Below are 16,843 nucleotides of genomic sequence, written 5' to 3' on the forward strand. Positions count from 1 at the left end.
CTGTAACGCGCCAATACGAGGATAAATATGTAACCCCCCTCAGCCATCGTCACTTAATACCCCAAGTCTCTGATAGTTGCCGTCAAACAGCCGCCGAAACAGGAGATGACAGTTTGTATTAATACAGTATCATTTCAACCTCTGTGGAACGATACAAGATTAATGTTTATACTTTCCTCCCGCGCTGAGAAAACACTTTTCTTTCAAGGGTATTTTGAAACACAAGACAAGTCAGATATATGAGAGCTCAGTGCAATGAAAAGAAAGATCGATCATGCGAATAAGTTTCTCCCAAAAAAGTGAGAATAATACTGAAGCCAATTGTTTGGCAAATTTGATGTTTTTGCATTGGGCCTGGTTACAGTGCTACAATACTACAGCACTACATCTACACTCTGTCTCTGTCACGCTGATGCACTACATAAGTGTGTTTATCAACTCCATTTGTGTGTGAGTGTGTGCGAGTGTGTGCGTGTGTTTGTGTGTGGTGTGTGTGTGTGTGTGTGTGTGTGTGTGTGTGTGTGTGCGTGTGTGTGTGTGCATGTTTTTGTTTGTGTGTGTGTGTGCACGTGTGTGCATGTGTGTGTGCATGTTTATAAAAGCATCCCTGTGTGTGTGTGTGTGTGTGTGTGTTTGTGTGTGTGTGTGTGTGTGTGTGTGTGCGTGTGCGTGTGTGTGTGTGCATGTTTTTGTTTGTGTGTGTGTGTGTGTGTATGCATGTTTTGTAAAGGCACCCCTGTGTGTATGTGTAAGAGTTGGGTGACTTGGTTAAGGGGGAGGAGCGGCTGATCGGACAGTCGGCAGAGGGCCAAGTCGTAAGGACAGCGAGAGAAAGAGAGAGAGAGAGAGAGAGAGAGAGAGAGAGAGAGAGAGAGAGAGAGAGAGAGAGAGAGGGAGAGAGAGGGAGAGAGAGAAGCCATCTCGCTGGAGAGTGAATTTGAGCAGCTCGGGGGAGACGAATTTGGCTTGTGCCGTCCAACGGAACACATCAGAAGCACCAGTCGTCAATCCCTCTCTCCCTCTCTCTCTCTTTCTCCCTCTCTCTCTCCCTCCCTCTCTCTCTCTCGTTCATTTGGGAGTATGATTTATACTTTTTGAAGTGAAGGGTCTTGAAACCCTCTATAAAGGAATTAAGAGACCTCCCCTGAGTCCGCCATTCAAATGAGAGCATGGGACAGGGATATGAGGAGATGAGGGCTTTTTTTTAATAGAGATAAATTAGTATTCACAATGCCTCAAACCCGCCATCTGAAGGAACCTTTCAGGTGGAGAAGAAAGGGGCAGTTTAGAAAAAGAAAAAGCTCTAAGAAGTTGAGGCCTTTTCATAGCTGTGGTGTTTTTACGCCTCATCAAGGAGCAGTGGAGGGCTCTGTGAAACAGCCCAAGAGAGAGAGGGTGAGAGAGAGAGAGAGAGAGAGGGAGGGAGAGAGCTTGAAACTGAATTAAGAATGCGCCATAAAGAGCCTCCCGTGGAAACAATGCGATGAAGAGGCGCAGGGACCGAGAGTGAAGAGGCTGTTTAACAATCCGCCATGCACGTCCCAACAACACTTAGAGCTATTCTAGGCCTTCTTTGACTAACTCCTTTTAGATAATAAAAAAAAAATATATATATACGCATTTCCAGAAAAACTGGGATTTAGAAATTCGAACCTATGACTATCATTCATCAAGTTCACTTATTGCATTTCTATATTTGGGATAAAGATAACCTTGAAAATAGCATGATTGAACTGAGTAGTATTATACCCCACTGTGCTCAAAGTGCAGACCAAGCCTGCATGTACATGCAAATCAGTGTTTCTACGGCCTCACCCACGCCCTCATTCTCTTCTGTGACACACTCCTCTCGCACACCCACAAACACACACGCACACACACTGAAGGCCGAGAGGACCACAGGCCAGTCACACCACAGCACGACACACATCTTCACATTTTAACGCTTTTATCCATAGTGACTTAAAATGAGAGATTACAGGGAGTTGGTGTTCCCCAGGTGGGATTTGAACTCATGACCTTCTGATCACCAGTCCAACTCACTATCCACTACGCCACGCCACTACCACTACCCCTGTTAGGCCATCACTACCCCCTGTTTTTTTGTTCCCATCATGCCCCAGTCAGCTTGATGTGATGTCATCAACATGTCCATTCCAAGTCTTGAGGTAACAAGGTCACACTTTGAGCTCCGGCCTCTAAGGAGATGGTTGATGTCCCCGCCGCCCCCCCCCCCCCTACACACACACTTCAGACACATGTCTCTTAGGTAAAAACTGTGATGTATGGCCTGCTTTGTGCTTCGGGTTCAAAAGTGACCTGTGTTTAGTGACTGGTTCATTTGGGAGGGTTAATACATTGTCAATATATTGAGCTATTGAAGAGAAGAAGGTGCTCGATGGCTCTAATACGCCCAGAAGAGGCGGAACGTGTCCCTACGTTCAATAAAGGTCCTCTGTGGACTCAGTGGGTAGAGCACGGCGCTGACAACAAGCTTAGGCCGATTCCCGCCGGGCACCGTATATATATACTGAACAATGTAAGTACTCGCTTTGGATAAAAGCGTCAGCTAAATGGCATGTAGTATTAACACCAGAACAGCCGTGGGTTAGGGGTCATTTGACCATGCGAGTAATTCTTTTTTTTTATCTTTGCACTCGATAACATTTCAGGACCCTCCTTTCATGACTTTTCCTAGATATGTGCGTTCTGCCACCCAGTATCCTTACATTTTCAAAATCACCTCAGGATAAGCTAGTATGAAGCTATTTTGCAGTTTTTCTGAGGCAAGCTCATTTACACATGCGCCAACTAGAGGTCGTTGTGTGTAAGTAGCATCTTCCCATTGTAAAGACTATGGTCATTTGACCCCCGAGGCGGCTCTTATAATAGGTAAAAAAGGCATGGCTGTTCTAGTGTTAGTAGTCAGCAGTTCCCTGGTACCTGTTCTTGCAGATGGAGGAGGAGCACCTCCGGTGGGAGCCGTCAGGAGACATGTCGATGGGGTAGACCGGTAACGGACACAGAGGGTTGAACTGTAGAAACATGGATGATGATGTTAGGAGTTATCCACAGTACAGACATGTTAGGAGTTACCCACAGTACAGACATGTTAGGAGATATCCACAGTACAGACATGTTAGGAGATATCCACAGTACAGTATATTTACATTTAGGGCGTTTAGCATTTTTGTCCAAAGCGACTTACAACAATAAGAAAACTTAAATCAAATATCAAATACAAACTAGTACTCGGTCAGGATAAAACGACAGTAACATATTAAAACACAGGATAAGAGACCTGGAGGGTATTCCATCACATTTACTAAAAAATCCAGCCTTATTTTGAGAACTCTCACGAGACTTATCAAAATAAGCCTGGATTTTCCTTTAGCAATGTTGATGGAATACCCCCCTGAAAAATAAAGTGTGTTATAAACACAACAGACAGGAGGAAGGGGCAGCTATAGGAGGGGCAGCTAAGGTGCAGCCTGAAGAGGTGGAGGTCTTCAGTCTACGACGGGGGACAGGGAGTGACTCTACACACTACGGGCCGGATTCACAGACAAGGCTTAAGCCTAATCCTAGACTAAACAGCATCTTCAAAGGAGATTTAACATTGAAAGTGTGATTTATTCCATCTGTGAAACTGGGAGGCCCCAAAACTAGGACTGGAGACAGCAGATGTCTCACTCAGCATAGTAGCCAAACAAACAAACAAAAATATATAGATATACTGTACATATACATAAATATATAATATATATATATATACTGTACCTGGCTCCGGTTTCGTTTTCCAATGGAAGGCAGCCAAAAACTAGCAAAAAAATAGTAAAATGATCATAATCACAACGATGATGATGAGCACAGATGAACAACATGGATCTCACATATCAAACGGACGTGAGCATAATATTGCTGAGCCACAACACCAAACAGCATCGCCTACTTTTTCTGGTAGGGATCCTGAGAGAAAAGCTTCATTCTCTCCACGGACACGGCCATACTGTTGTCCTGCAACACACACACACACACACACACACACACACACACACATACACACACACACACACACACACACACACAAAGCAGGAGGACAGGTCAAGTAATCACAGTCGTATTTCCATCAGCAGTAGTTATCTATCAAATGTGACGGCAGCTGGTGAAAGGGGGGGGAACAAGTCGGCAACTGACAAAACGTTCAGACTTTTATTCGGAAAAAACGTAACTCACTCACGAATCCATTGCCATTGCAATATTTTTGGCTCGACTAGCGAGTGTGCTTTGTTGATTTTCAACACCGTTACAACAGTAAAACAATGTGTTTTTAATCAATGCTTTTTTAAAGGTGATTTGAAATAAATCAAGTCACCACACCACAAATGAGCTTACATTTTGTCCGGTCCGATTTATTTCCATTTTTCAGAATAAAAGTCTGAACACAAACATGTGCCAGGGTTCGCTGTTCTGCCTCACCTTGCTGGGCAGCCTCCGGCGGCCCTTCCTGATGCAGCGCGCGGCCACGCCAGGCAGACGGTTCAGACGGGCATGATACCCTGCAACACCACACGGTTACCATGGTTACCACACCACCACACGACCACAACAACACTTCTCAGATGGAGAAGAAGATCGGGAGGGCTGTTTGACCTTTGACCTTTCTGTTGCTCATTATTACAATGAAAGGACATGGTATTAATTCTGATTAGTTATAGCTAGGAGAGTTTGCACTGGTACAGACAGCTAGGAGCAGTGTGGATTGTGTTTGTGTGTGTGTGTGTGTGTGTGTGTGTGTGTGTGTGTGTGTGTGTGTGTGTGGGTGGATCGTGACTTGTGTGTATGTGTGTGTGTGTGTGTGTGTGTGTGTGTGTGTGTGTGTGCGTGTGTGTGGATCGTGTCCTGTGTGTGTGGATCATGTGTGTGTGTGTGTGTGTGTGTGTGTGCGTGTGTGTGTGCGTACGTGGATGTGTGTGTTTGTGTGCTTGTCTGTGTGTGTGTGTGTGTGGCCCCGTCCTCACCTCTCTGAGAGGGCCGTGCCGGCTGCAGGAAGGTGTGGGGGGGGTGTTTGTTCAGGCCGGCCCCCAGCACCTCCAGGACAGGCGGGGGGGTCTCTGGGTCCCAGGTGGGCAGCAGGCCGCGGACCCCCCCCATCCCCGCCCCACACTCCCCCTCGAAGAACCAGTCACTCTGCTCATCATCACCTTCAGCACAGGAACAGCACCGTCAGACACACGTCTGTGTACTAGAGACTACCATCTACTTATCTTCCACTGTAAACTGAAGACCCATCTCTTCAGGCTACACCTGAACTGTCCCTCCTAGTAGAAACATCTACTACCCCCCTGTACTGTACATCTACTACCCCCCTGTACTGTACATCTACTACCCCCCTGTACTGTACATCTACTACCACCCTGTACTGTACATCTACTACCCCCCTGTACTGTACATCTACTACCCCCCTGTACTGTACATCTACTACCACCCTGTACTGTACATCTACTACCACCCTGTACTGTACATCTACTACCACCCTTCACTTTGGACTTAGGCGTCTGCTAAATGGCAAAAATGTTGATATAACTGTCGATGATATTCGATCTTAGAACACATGCAAAAGGGGAAAACCATACCATTCAGTGAAGAGCAAAAAAAAAAAAAAACACCTTGTGAGTAAAAGTCTGTTATGAGAGTGTATTTACTGTAGTAACGGAACAAGGCCATAGGGTCTCTGTACCTCTCCATGTACTCTAACCAGGTGAGGCTAGAGCAGGTAGAAATCGGAGGACGGGGCTGTTACACTGTAATGCAAGGAACGGAATGAGGAACGGTATCAAACACGTGTGATACCATTCCTCATTCCTCACGGCATTCCATGTGTTTACAATTATCCCTGTCCTCCGATTTCTACCTCCACCAGCCTCCCCTGGTCCTCCCAGCCTCTCCCCTACAGCGGGGGGGGAGGGGGTCCTCCGCAGAGCTGTCAGTCAGCGGCGTGAGCGCGGGGGCCATGCCTCTCACAGTCAAGGTGTAGTGACAACTGTTAAATCAGGGGGCTGCCTCGGCCCACCGCGGCTAACGAGATTAGCAGAGGCTTCAGCGCTCGTTAACACGACATGACTACGTCTTATTAGAGGCGCCTGGCTGCTCGGCAACCAGCCCATTGTGTCAGAACTCCTCTTTTCCTCTTGTCTCACCAGCAGCATTTTTGTTACAGTCCAAAAGAGGACAATGTAGTGTGCTGTAGTCAGGCTAGTTCCTGTCCCCTAGTTGTGTGTTTTATGCTGGTAATCTGACAGAGTGTGATGATAATAATAACAATAACAATAACAATAATAATAATAATATCTTGGTTTTATATAGAGCCTTTCAAGAACCCAAGGACGCTTTACTGGTACAGAAAACCAGTCAGACAGAGAATAAAAAAAAAAAAAAACAGAGACAGTGACAAAAACTAAACTAGGGACCAAAGGCCTTGGTGAACAGGTGGGTTTTGAGGGCTGGTTTGAAGGTGTCCAGGGTAGGGGGGGGGGGGGGGCGTTGCGGACCACGGTGGTAAGTTAACTGTGTGATCGTGTGTTGAACGTCGGTACCTTGTCTTCCCTCGTCGTTGGTGAACAGGCCCGGATCACTGCTGCACACGCTGCTGGTCTCACTACAGATAGGAAACAGGAAACAGGAAACAGGAAGCATCAAGACAGTTCAGTTCAATTCAATTCAATTCAAACAACTTTATTAGCCCACTAGGGGCAATTCATTTAGAGCAGCATGTTCACAGAAAAACCAAAAAATTTCTCACCACATACAAACAGCAACAACAGCAACAACAGCAACAACAGCAACAACAACAACAACAACAACAACAACAACAACAACAACGACAAGTGCACCAGGAGCTAAGAAGATCATTGGGTATTGTGGGTACCTTGAAGTAATACAACACAATTCAACAATCAAAGAATACGCCTATCCAAGTTTAACAGTCTGACCGCAGAAGGGATGAAGGATTTGGAATAGCGGTTTGTTCTAGAAGCAGGCAAGGCAAAGCGGTGTCCTGATGGAGGACAGTCAGTTCGATTCAGTCAGTTCGATTCAGTTTGACTAGTAATAACAACGAAGAAATAACAGTGATACATACGAATAAACTCAACATAGAAAGATCAAAGAGCGTTCTGTTGCGACAGACCTTTTTAAAATCAGTGGGGTTTTAGGGTCAAAAAAAGGTCACGCGTTTGAAAACCCGAACAATGTGAATCGAAAGCCCTTACAAGCCCCCGAAAATGTTAACATCTAACTATGTAACGTTCCATAACAGAATAAACGAGTAAACCCAGAACTAGAGGTCGGTCGACATAAACAAAACAAAAACAACCGCCACGAAAAAGACGACGGCATAGCTGCTCTCCTCTCCCCCCCCCCACCCCGACTGGTGGCCATCACAAACACAAAGACACGGAGAGAGAGGGAAGAAGGGAAGAGAAGGACTCTGATCGAAGCCACTGAGTGACATGCACAATCTAATTGAATATCCTCCGCTGTCAGCTCCAATCTAATCTGGCCCTGCGTTCCGGAGGATGACAGGAGGAGGGAAGGGAGGAGAGCGGGGCGGGCGGGCGGATGGGCGACAGCGTCCCCAGCCTACCCCTCTCCGTCTGGGTGCCTCCCTCCCTCCCGCCCGCCCGCTCGGAGAGAGAGAGAGAGGGAGCCGGGCCCCCTGCGGACGTGCTGCCTGCCTGCCTCCACAGAACAACAACTGGCTGCTAGCATCTGTTGTGTTGTGGAGGGCTGCTGCTGCCTCTGCTGCTGTAGCCCCCAGACGGCTGCTCTCCATGGCTGGCCCCACTGCTGCATGCCCCCAGGCTGGTGCCCCCTGTGTCACCCCTGTACCCCCCCCCCCCCCCCGCCCTTCCCAGCCCCCCGCGACCACCCACACACCCACACACCTCCGCCAGACCGCCACCTTGAGCTGGGTGCTCCAGAGAGACGCCAAGGTCACAGAGGAGAAGGAACTCAGTGGACCTTTTTTCTTTTTTTTTTGGGAGGGCTTTTGACAAAATAATATTTTTGTGATGCTGGACATTGGACGGGGACATTTTTAAGAGTCAGTATTTCTGGCTGGTACATTGTGTCACTTGTTTTACAAAGTATACACTGTGTGTTTTTGTTATGTATCGCTTTAATAGACCCTTTAGATTCGAGCTCTGTCAGAAGCGGGGTTGGTCGAGATACTGATTTTGACATATCTTTCACTTTCTCTCTTGGCATGCCAACTGGCCACAGTAAAACAAACAACTTAAAGACCCATTTCTCCCCACAGGGAGGTGTGTGTGTGTGTGTGTGTGTGTGTGTGTGTGTGTGTGTGTGTGTGTGTGTGTGTGTGTGCGTCCGCCCGTGCGTGCGTGCGTGCGTGCGTGCGTGCGTGCGCGTACGTGCGTGATGGGTCTTGTGTGCGTTGTTGAGTTTAGCTTTGTGGTGGTGGATCAGCGCTGACCTTGGTTCCAGGGGCAGACAGACTGGCAGGGTCAGACAGATACAGTAATGCGCTGATATGGTGCTTTGCCATTTTTTGCCGCCTCTTAAGAAGCGGGGCGACGCACACCACCGGCCCAGGCTGTTGCCCCTCTCTCTCTCTCTCTCTCTCTGGCCAGATGGTCGTGCACCACCTCCCCTCACACACCGGAGAAGCAGATGTGAGAGGGACCAGGCCTCTCCAGGGAATCTGGAGGAAGAAGTCTGGCCTAGTCAAGCAGCCCCTGGACCATCCCTCCACCCCCCCACCCCCTCCTCCAGAGCCTGATTCCCCAGGCCTCCTCTCAGCAGTCCCCCCCCCCTACCTCTGGACACACGGCTGAGCATCTGGAGCACACAGCTCCCTGTGCAACATCAGTAGAGGGCACGTCCACCGGCCAAGCCCCCTCCTGGATATATGCTATCTACGCTATCACTATAATAAGCATTAAGGGTTCTTTCAGGTCATGGCTGCCAGGTTTTTCTCTCTCTCCCTCTCCCTCTCTCTCTCTCTCTCTCTCTCTCTCTCTCTCGATCTCTCTCTCTCTCCCCCTCCCCCTCCCTCTCTCTCTCTCTCTCTCCCTCCCTCTCTCTCCCTCCCTCACTCTCTCCCTCCCTCCCTCCCTCTCTCTCTCCCTCCTTCACTCCCTCCACCCCCCCCCCTCTCTCTCTCTCTCTATCGCTTTCTCTCTCTGTCTCTATCTCTCCCTCTCTCTGTCTCTCTCCCTCCCCCTCTCGCCCTGCCATCCCCTCTCTCCATCCCACTCACCCATCTCTCTCTCCCCCTCTCTCTCTCCCCCTCTCTGATATAGCCTACTTGGCTCAAGGAGAATGTTCTGGAGGTTATATACAATATCTGTGGTGGTAACTGTGTCTACCAATAGAGTTTCTCAACAATGGGGGAGAATTTAAATATATATATATAGATTAGACAAATAAGTAAATAAGTAAGTATAAAATATATAACAGATTGTAGCAATGGTTCAGCTTTGTCTCTTTCTCAATTGAAAAATGTGTTTGCTTCTTACAGGGGGGGGATTTTGTGCAAAGTTTGAAAAAGAACCCACAGGCATAAACAATTAATTAGAGCCACACATTAAGTATTTATCTGTATTAAAGGTGTAATGTGATGTCGCTGGAAGCAGCCCTGAGTCAATGTGAAACCGTTTCCATTAAGTACTGCCTAATTAATGCCATGAATAATTGAGGCCGCCATTTTTCTTGGGACCAATAGAAACACCTCTTTCGTTTGACACGACCTTTGGCTAGAAAAGTTGACAAATATTTTGGTCAAACTTAGCCCAAACTGTTTTGACTTAGCACCAACTGTTTTAACTTAGCACCAACTGTTTTAACTTTGCATCAACTGTTTTAACTTAGCACCAACTGTTTTAGCTTAGCTCCAACTGTTTTAATTTAGCTCCAACTGTTTTAACTTAGCACCAACTGTTTTAGCTTAGCCCCAACTGTTTTAACTTAGCCCCAACTGTTTTACCTTAGCTCCAACTGTTTTCATCAGTTCAATGATCAAGGATTATTTTTCCGATGTCACTATAATTTACAGGTAAAGTTAAGATAAACAAAACCTTTATGTCATTTGCCTTTGCCAAACAAATACCGTCACTCACTTCACACGAGGCACCATCATATTAAATAAGACATCCCACGCATCCATGGTGGCACTCAATTAAGACAAGGACAGAGATCCACGTTCTGAGAGAAGAGAGCAGCGTTCCAATCTGGGAGAAAGCCTCCCTTCAAACAAACATCTCAGCTTTCTTGGGCTGAACTAATCAGCTCCCCACGGCCCCATTGTCTGCCATAAAAGCCTGAGAGAGGTGAAGCAAAAACCACTGTATCCAGATGAGGACTAATCATTAGGATATAATCCCTGGCTCCTGGGAGAGGCAGGCCAGTTAGCACAGAGATTACGGGCCGGACGCCATTTATTGAGCCTGGGCTCTTTCAGCAGAGCACTAAGGAGCAGGCAGAGACAGGGGTGGGGGGGTGGGGGGGAAGGCGCTGATAACAATGGATCTGTGGGGCTCTTCAAACAAGCCGCTCCAACCCAAATCCATGCCCCCTTCCATAGGCAGTCTGATTATAAGGTTATCCCACCGTCCCTGAGCTCTGGTAATTGGATTAGTCTCAGAGATTTATGAAAATGAACTTCAGCGAATGGAATGCAGCCCCCCCCCCCCTTGCAAAAAACTCCTCGTAGAGTTTTTCAAAAATCCAAATTACAAAGTGACGTGAGTGGGAGTGTGACTAACGCACGCACAATGGCTTGTGTTTTTTTTACTGGTGGCAAGGTTGTCCATGGTGAAAGCACCACCACCACCACCACCACCACCACCACAACCACCCCCACCACCACCACCACCTCCACCACCACCACCACCACCACCACCACCACCTCCACCACCACCATCACCACCTCCACCACCACCTCACCCACCTCCACCCCCAGCCCCACCACCATCACCTCAACCACCATCACCTCAACCACCTCAACCACCACCACCTCCACCACCACCACCCCTCCCCACCTCCTCCTCCTCTATACCACCTCAAGGTTGTCCATGGTGAAAGCACAACCACCACCACCACCTCCTCTATCTCCACCACCACCCCCACCATCTCCCCCACCACCCCCACCACCACCACCACCACAACCACCCCCACCACCACCACCAACACCACCACCATCACCATCACCATCACCACCACCACCACCACCACCACCACCACCACCTCCACCACCACCACCTCCACCACCACCACCACCACCACCATCACCATCACCATCACCACCACCACCAACACCACCACCATCACCATCTCCCCCACCACCCCCACCACCACCACCACCACAACCACCCCCACCACCACCACCAACACCACCACCATCACCATCACCATCACCACCACCACCACCACCACCACCACCACCACCTCCACCACCACCACCTCCACCACCACCACCACCACCACCACCACCTCCACCACCACCACCACCTCCACCTTCACCACCACCTCCACCACCTCCTCACCCACCTCCACCCCCAGCCCCACCACCATCACCTCAACCACCACTACCACCACCCCTCCCCACCTCCTCCTCCTCTATACCACCTCAAGGTTGTCCATGGTGAAAGCACAACCATCTTCACCACCACCACCATTATCACCATCACCATCACCACCACCACCACCCTCACCATCACCACCACCACCACCATTATCACCAACACCACTGTCACCACCACCACCACCACCACCACCTCCACCACCACCTCCACCACCACCTCCACCATCACCACCACCATCACCACCACCACCACCACCACCACCACATCCACCTCCACTACCACCGCCACCACCACCTCCACCAGAGGCTGTGTCTCTAGGTTCCTCCACCCACAGGTGAGGCCTGTTCTCTGGGCCAGACTGGGGCACCAGGTGGCCTCAGAGCCAGCAGGGCCAAGGCAGGTCTAATCAAGGATGTGGAGCCCAGCTGGGAGCTGCCAACATCTGCTCACACACACACACACACTTGGGTGGCTAAAGGCTAGGTCTGGTGTGTGTGTGTGTGTGTGTGTGTGTGTGTGTGTGTGTGTGTGTGTGTGTGTGTGTGTATGCACCATCTGAGGAGCCTTGGTGACCTTGAAGGCAAGCGACGTTTAGAAGACCAGACCCACAACACTGGAAGAGGTTAATGGAACGAACACAGACCAGCCAGACCAGCCAGAACAACCAATGAAATCTAGAGGGTGAAAAAGGCATTTCAACAGTAAACTGTCTAGTACTCTAGCTGCCACATCAAATGGATCATATTTTTTATTTTTTTTATTTTCTTCCCGGTGTCTAAATATTGCTGTTGTACCACTGTCAACCCCCATCACAGCGACCGTTTTTCCATTTCCTCCAGGCTCCGCCAGGACTTAGCCCACACAGATTGTTTAGTCCTGAGTACAAAGCGACAGTCTGAGCACCGAGCAGCAATCAGAAGCGTGTGTGTTGTGTTGTGTAAGTGAGAAATGATTGACAGCGTGCCACCGCGTTCCCATTAATTTCTTTCTCCGGAGCTGTTTTCTGTCAGAACGGCTATTGATTTTTCCATAAAGTAAGAAAACAAGTACCGTTGAGGGGCCAAGGAGGGTCGCCACAAATTAAACCAGAAGATGTAAAGCCCTCTGTCTCCCCCCCATTATTGGTTACCACAGACATCTTTTTTTTATATACGGTGCCAACAGATAATGAGATCATCAAGGGGGGAATACCCTGTGGAAGCACCTACGGTGGGGGACGACGACACAGGGAGGTACAGAGGGACCAACCAGGTTAAACAAGCCACTTCTATGGGACTACCGGTTCATGGTGAAGTCTCTTTTTTCCCCCATTACAGTGATTTCCACTATGGGGACAGCAGAAGAGGAGATTAATTATGACCTCATTGCGATTTATTTATTTATTTTTTGCGCAAATATTTACCTCTCGTTCAGAGTACTGGCTCAGTGGCCAGGGTTACTTAATGTGGTAAACCTATTATTATTATCAACCGACCCCATGATGATTGGTATTGGTATTCCAAAGGCACTCATAGATAGTTAGAGTGGTGTGTGTATCTTATTTTGTTGAATGAAATGAAATGCACACAGTAGAACACTGTTGCACTCTGGGACACGGGGACAGCCAGCTAGCTTTAATTATCAAGGCTGAGAAAAGAAATGTTCCTTCTAATCTAAACCAATCAATACTAGGCCTAAACCAAACAACTTATTTATTTGTGACAATATTTCTCAAACCCCAAATAATGAGCTGACTGCTGCCTTGGGGCTAAGCCATCAGAAATCCCTCCCCCTCTGATCACCTCAGCCAGAGAGGAGATGAGAATGAGGGGGAAATATCATTCATTTTTAATGTCAATTCGATACTTTAAAGTGGAGAGAGGCATCACTGGGATACATTTTTTTGTTTTAGATGGGGGCCCACGTTGAATATCGACAAACCAAGGCAGGCGGTATAGATCATTTTAAATGTCGCCCTGTTTAATTGCCGCTGTCAGATAGTAGTTATGCCCATGACTTTTATATCACAGGTTTAACTGCCTTAGTAACTTTACCACACAAAAGGTTAATTGGAGCATAAGAGTTTCAGGGGTGACTTGGAAGTTTGCATTTGATTGTGTACACAATCAAATGCAAACTTCCAAGTCACCCCTGAAACTCTTATGCACTGTATAGTGTGTCAACAAAGACAGCAATAACATAATTCACTATTGATCTGTTTTGAATATTGTAGCCTAATTGTTTGAGAAATATGCATTTGATTGAAAGAATGCACAATTTCAAAAATGTAAAAACGTTCTCATATGAAAAATGCCTCCTGCCCTGATCATTATTCTAAATCATAACAGGCCTATAACTGGTAGTGGTCGATATTAAAAGGTAATAATAGTAGCATAGTTTTTGGAACATTACCCTTCAGACATGTTCTCATCCGAAGCCTCTCTCTGCTCCTTGGCCTCCAATGTGGTCTTCTCCTTCCAGCACTCCTCTGCCCTGCGCCCAGCTCTGCCTGCCTCCCCCCCCACCCCCACCCCCACCCAGCCACCCGCCACCTTCTTCAGCCTCGACAGCCGCTGCTTTTTGGACGACCTGTGGTTCCCTCCCCCGCCCCCCCGCTCGCCGCCTCCGTCCCCCACCCCGGACACGGTCAGCTTCTGCTGCAGGCTGACCGTCACGTCCGAGGTCATGCGCTTCACCTTCCTGCGCCTCCTCAGCGGCGGCGGCCGCCCCCCCCCCGCGGTGTTCTCCGTGAACGAGTCCGACTCTGGCCAGGAGTGCTGTTTCACCGCGGTCCTCATGGAGTTGCCGCCGGAGAAGGAAGAGGGCCAGCGCCTGGCAACCACTGCCATGTCGTCTGAGTCACTGTAGTTAGCAGAGGCGGCGGTTGCTGTGGCGGTGGGGGCCGGAGCGGTGGGGGTGGCGTTTTCCCGGTAGTCCTTGGCGGCCTCGTCCAGGCTGGACTCTGAGGCCTCGCTGAGGCAGCAGCGGCCGCCGTGCTCCGCCGCAGGGTGCAGGAGGGAGGAGGAGGAGGAGTCGCAGCGGCGCTTGCGGCCCCGGCGGCGGCGGATCTGCCTGCGCTGCTGCAGCGGGCTCAAGACCATCTCCTCCCACAGCTCCTCCAGCTTGGTCTGCTCTGAGCTCTGCTCCAGGGCTGACACCAGGTCATGCACCAGCTCATCCATCATGCTGCTGCTGCAAGGGGGAGGGGAGGGAAGGTAAGTGGAGGTAAGGGAAGGTGAGGTAAGGTAAGGGGAGGTAAGGTAAGGTAAGGGGAGGTAAGGGGAGGTAAGGGGAGGTGAGGTAAGGTAAGGTAAGGTAAGGTAAGGGGAGGTAAGGTAAGGTAAGGGGAGGTAAGAGAAGGTGAGGGAAGGTAAGGGGAGGTAAGGTAAGGTAAGGGGAGGTAAGGGGAGGTGAGGTAAGGTAAGGTAAGGGGAGGTAAGGGGAGGTGAGGTAAGGTAAGGTAAGGTGAGGTAAGGGGAGGTGAGGTAAGGTAAGGTAAGGGGAGGTAAGGTAAGGTAAGGGGAGGTGAGGTAAGGTAAGGTAAGGTAAGGTGAGGTAAGGGGAGGTGAGGTAAGGGGAGGTAAGGTAAGGGGAGGTAAGGTAAGGGGAGGTAAGGGGAGGTGAGGTAAGGGGAGGTAAGGTAAGGGGAGGTAAGGGGAGGTGAGGTAAGGTAAGGTAAGGGGAGGTAAGGGGAGGTAAGGGGAGGTAAGGTAAGGTAAGGCTACCACAGGTACACTGGAACAGACTAGATCCATCCAGTATTGATTTGATTGGCACATGACATAACATAACATAACATAACATTGCATAATGGCTAAGTAATACAGCAAAATGCCTACCCTGCTGACATGGATTACAATGGCCTTGTTTAAAGCACTTTGAGCTGCAACGTTTGCAGAAAAAGTGCTATACAAATAAAAGTTATTATTATTGCGCAGGTGTCATAACACTTAGCCTCCTACCGTATATATAAGTGGCTGTCAAAACCATATGCAGATGTATTAGTGCTGCATTTAAGGCATTTGAATGATGCTTGTAAGGGAGAGCACAGCACCATCACTTGCTATAGGAGTGCCTTGTTTTTGTGTGTTTCTTTACCATGTCTACCAGCAGGCTATAGCATACTATTGCAACCTAGTACTGCCATCACACAATACCTCAAAAGGTACAACCAATGACTTAAAATATAGTGGAGAGTAATATCAGTGGGTATTAGATTAGATTAGATTAAATTCAACGTTACTGTGATTGCAGAGTACAAGTACAATACAACGAAATGCAGTTCAACATCTAACCAGATGTGCAAATAGTGATATAAAACATGATAGAACCAGAATGGTAGTGATAGGTAACTATGTAATATACAGTGTGCAGAGGTAGTATTGTAAACATCAGTATAGTTTAGAGGTATATACAGTTACAGTGTATAGGGCGTATAACCCTCATGATGATGTAAGATGCATCACGACTCATGATTGAGCATCATGAAGCGTGTCACAGCAGGCTAGACTATGGCAGTGATGAACGTGACCGCAATCATCATAGCCACTAAGGATGAGTCGTGGGAAGAAAAGTGTTCCCTGTCCTTCAATTTTGATTGTTTTAAATGTATTTCTGGAGCTGATCCCTCTCGTAGTATCAGCCTAATCCTTGCCATAAGGTGCTGCCTGAACCTAAACGTGAGCATTACAAACGAACATACGTTTTACAATAACATCGTCATTCGTTACATATATGTGTTTTTTCAAAGCATTAGAAATGAGAGAGACGTTTGAAAATGATGTATAATAAAACATATGTATAATAATAATAACCTTTATTTGTAGAGCACTTTTCCTGCAAACGTTGCAGCTATGATGAGTATATCTCATCATGCCTCGACGAAACGATATCATATTGTTATTATGTTATCATATATGTTATGTTGGATATGTTAAAGCACTTTCAGCTGCAACGTTTGCAGGAAAAGTGCTATACAAATAAAGGTTATTATTATTATTATTACAATATTATTATTGTTATGTAACGGTAACCGAGTGTGTTGTTGTTTGGACACTCACCCGCCGCAGTTCTCACAGCTGTAAACACTACACGTACTTCCGCCCGACTGTCAAACGAATGAAGTCATTTCCGCCCATAGATAGCTTCTGTTTCCGCCCCTACTGGCTTTTTTATTTTTTTATTTTTACGCAACCCTTCGTATGGCTGTAATCAATGTGGTGGATCTCTCTTGTCGATCTCTCTCTGCTACGATTCACAGT

General features: G+C 48.1%; 1 protein-coding gene across 1 annotated transcript in view; it reads right to left on the reverse strand.

Moving 5' to 3' along the window:
- Positions 1–14,767, reverse strand: part of LOC308175852 (G patch domain-containing protein 2-like) — a gene marked incomplete at both ends in the record, with an annotated part of 27,491 nt that extends 12,724 nt beyond the window's left edge. Inside the window, 7 exons of the mRNA XM_080550408.1 lie at positions 2,944–3,035; positions 3,781–3,820; positions 3,953–4,017; positions 4,480–4,559; positions 5,022–5,204; positions 6,597–6,658; positions 13,995–14,767. Of these exons, the coding sequence (XP_080406534.1) occupies positions 2,944–3,035; positions 3,781–3,820; positions 3,953–4,017; positions 4,480–4,559; positions 5,022–5,204; positions 6,597–6,658; positions 13,995–14,767 (1,295 nt within the window). The remainder of the gene's footprint in view (positions 1–2,943; positions 3,036–3,780; positions 3,821–3,952; positions 4,018–4,479; positions 4,560–5,021; positions 5,205–6,596; positions 6,659–13,994) is intronic.
- Positions 14,768–16,843: the final 2,076 nt, after the last annotated feature.

This window comes from Nansenia antarctica, assembly GCF_963989245.1.
Source record: "Nansenia antarctica genome assembly, chromosome: 1".
NCBI classification, from domain to species: domain Eukaryota; kingdom Metazoa; phylum Chordata; class Actinopteri; order Argentiniformes; family Microstomatidae; genus Nansenia; species Nansenia antarctica.